Source organism: Calidris pugnax, unplaced genomic scaffold, assembly GCF_001431845.1.
Source record: "Calidris pugnax isolate Ruff unplaced genomic scaffold, ASM143184v1 scaffold384, whole genome shotgun sequence".
In the NCBI taxonomy this organism is placed as follows: domain Eukaryota; kingdom Metazoa; phylum Chordata; class Aves; order Charadriiformes; family Scolopacidae; genus Calidris; species Calidris pugnax.
The window spans coordinates 80,685-83,129 of record NW_015091144.1 but is presented as its reverse complement, the minus strand read 5'-3'; the positions used below and the strand labels follow the sequence as shown (position 1 = coordinate 83,129).

Sequence of the window (2,445 nt, the reverse complement as noted above, 5' to 3'; positions counted from 1 at the left end):
TCTTTGAAAAAAAGATAGCAATGCAAAACTGTTTCTTCAATTCTAATTATATTTTTTATACGATCTAAAAGACTCGAGCTATTTAAAGTTTAACCACCTGAATTTGTGTGGCACTTTCAGTTGGAAGAATACCAGTCTACAGAGAGAAAGCTAACCTGAAGATTTTATAGAACAACCTCTTAAGAAGACATTTTGCTTTTAATAATTGTGGACTGCACTCTGCTCTGACGTACTCTGCTGGTACTCAGGAGGCAACTTTTTAATCAGCAGTACTGGGCACCCGATCGGGAGAGGAGAGGAGAGGAGAGGAGAGGAGAGGAGAGGATTCTTGGGGGGGTTGTCAAACACAGCACAACTGGTCAAGAGAGGTGACTGTCCCACTGCATCCAGCGTTGTTGTGGCCTCACCTTGAGTGCCACGTGCAGGTCTGGGCCCCACGGTTTAAGAAGGATGGGAATTTCCTTGAGTGGATCCAGAGGAAGACAGCAAAGCTGGTGAAAGGGCTGGAGGGAATGTCCTACGAGGAGCAGCTGTGTCTAGTTCAGAGAAAAGGAGGCTGAGGGGCAACCTCATCACTCCCTCCAGCTTCCTGAGGAGGGGATGTGGAGAGGAAGGTGCTGAGATCTTATCCCTGGTATGCAGGGATGGGATGTGTGGTTTAAAACTCTGCTGGGGAGGTTTAGGCTGGACATTAGGAAGCATTTCTTTACTGAGAGGGGGGTCAGACACTGGAACAGGCTTCCTAGAGCGGTGGTCGATGCCCCAGGCCTGTCAGTGCTTAAGAGTCATTTGGACAATGACCATATTACCATAATTTAACTTTTGGTCAGCCAGAATTGGCAGACAGTTGGACTAGATGATTATCCCTTCCTTACTGAGAGGGGGGTCAGACACTGGAACAGGCTTCCTAGAGCGGTGGTCGATGCCCCAGGCCTGTCAGTGCTTAAGAGTCATTTGGACAATGACCATATTACCATAATTTAACTTTTGGTCAGCCAGAATTGGCAGACAGTTGGACTAGATGATTATCCCTTCCTTGAAGATTTTCAAGACCCACCTGGATGCTCCTGAGTAACATGCTCTAGCTCTAGGCAATCCTGCTTCAGCAGGGGAGTTGGACTAGATGATCTCTATGGTCCCTTCCAACTCTAAAATTCAGTGAAATTCAGTGAAATTGTTGGTCACTTCCAGCTGAGATCTATTCTATTCTATTCTATTCTATTCTATTCTATTCTATTCTATTCTATTCTATTCCTAATTAGAAGCTAGCTGGCACACTCAGGGTACTCCTCCAGGCTCCAAAGCTTGTGTCCTTGGGGGTTTCTTCAGCCTCCTAGGACCCATGCTGAGAGGATTGCCCCCCACTCTCTGCTACCACCCCAGGCTCACGGTTCTCAACGCCCCGTGGTGCAGGCAAACTGGGCAAGAAGCGGGCACTGTCCATCTCCCCCCTGTCAGACTCCAGCATCGACCTGCAGACCGTGATCCGCACCTCGCCCAACTCCCTCGTTGCCTTCATCAACTCCCGCTGCGCCTCGGCCGGGGGCTCCTATGGCCACCTCTCCATCAGCACCATCAGGTGGGCACCAGCCTCCAGCCCCACTGGAGCCTCAATTCCCAACTTGGGGAATGGGGAGCAGAGTGGGACGGTGGGTTAGGTGGGAAGGAGGGGCTGGGAGTTCAGACCCCTGTGGTCCTCAGCTCACAAGACCTATATTTCTGTCCTCTAACGTGTCGTCTGGTCATCCCTCTTCCTCTTTGCAGTCCATCGCTGGGGTACCAGAGCCCACCGGGTCAGCAGAAAGGCCAAGGCCACGGCCACCTCTACAGCCACACGCCCCCACCACCCCCGTGTAGCTCCCACGACCATCTCTCCACCCGCCCGGGGCTCCTGCACCATGGCCCAGCTCGTGGGACTCTCAAACACTGCCAGGTGAGGCAGCCTGGCATCCCTCTAAGCGGTGCAGCCCACGTAGGACGTGCTCCCACGCTGACTCCTTTCCCCTTACCCCCTGCACTGGCAGCAGCTGAAGTTGGAGTGGAGCCTGAGCAGCCCTCTGACTGTCAAACACCCAGAGGAGAGATCCGAGTGTGACATCTCCAGTCCAGCTTCCACGGGCACCCAGGTAACTCCCCGGGTCTTTAGATGCACCCCAACTCCCCAGTGATCCCAAGGAGGATAAAGGGTCCTACCTGGGACCGCTCACCTGGGCTCTGCTCCCCCAGGACCCCTTGCTGGGGCTGCTGGATGTTCGTGAAGATCTGGAGAAGGAAGATGGGAAACCGGAGTCGGAGACTGTGTATGAAACCAACTGCTACTGGGACGGCTGTGCCAAAGAGTTCGATACACAGGAGCAGCTGGTGCACGTGAGTGAGGTCCTGCCTGGGGACACCCGGTCCCACACCCTGCCCTCAGGCTGACACCCCCCCCCATGCCACCCCACA

At 53.5% G+C, this 2,445-nt stretch overlaps 1 protein-coding gene across 3 annotated transcripts in view; it reads left to right on the top strand.

Moving 5' to 3' along the window:
• The window catches only part of GLI1 (GLI family zinc finger 1), a 12,791-nt gene that overhangs the window by 2,161 nt on the left and 8,185 nt on the right, over nt 1–2,445 (top strand). The window contains exons 3-6 of one of the 3 annotated variants that reach the window (XM_014958897.1): nt 1,414–1,579; nt 1,765–1,933; nt 2,025–2,126; nt 2,227–2,367. In XM_014958897.1, the coding sequence (XP_014814383.1) occupies nt 1,414–1,579; nt 1,765–1,933; nt 2,025–2,126; nt 2,227–2,367 (578 nt within the window). Of the gene's footprint in view, nt 1–1,383; nt 1,580–1,764; nt 1,934–2,024; nt 2,127–2,226; nt 2,368–2,445 lie in introns of all 3 variants that reach the window. The other 2 variants (XM_014958896.1, XM_014958895.1) reach the window with 2 other exon arrangements.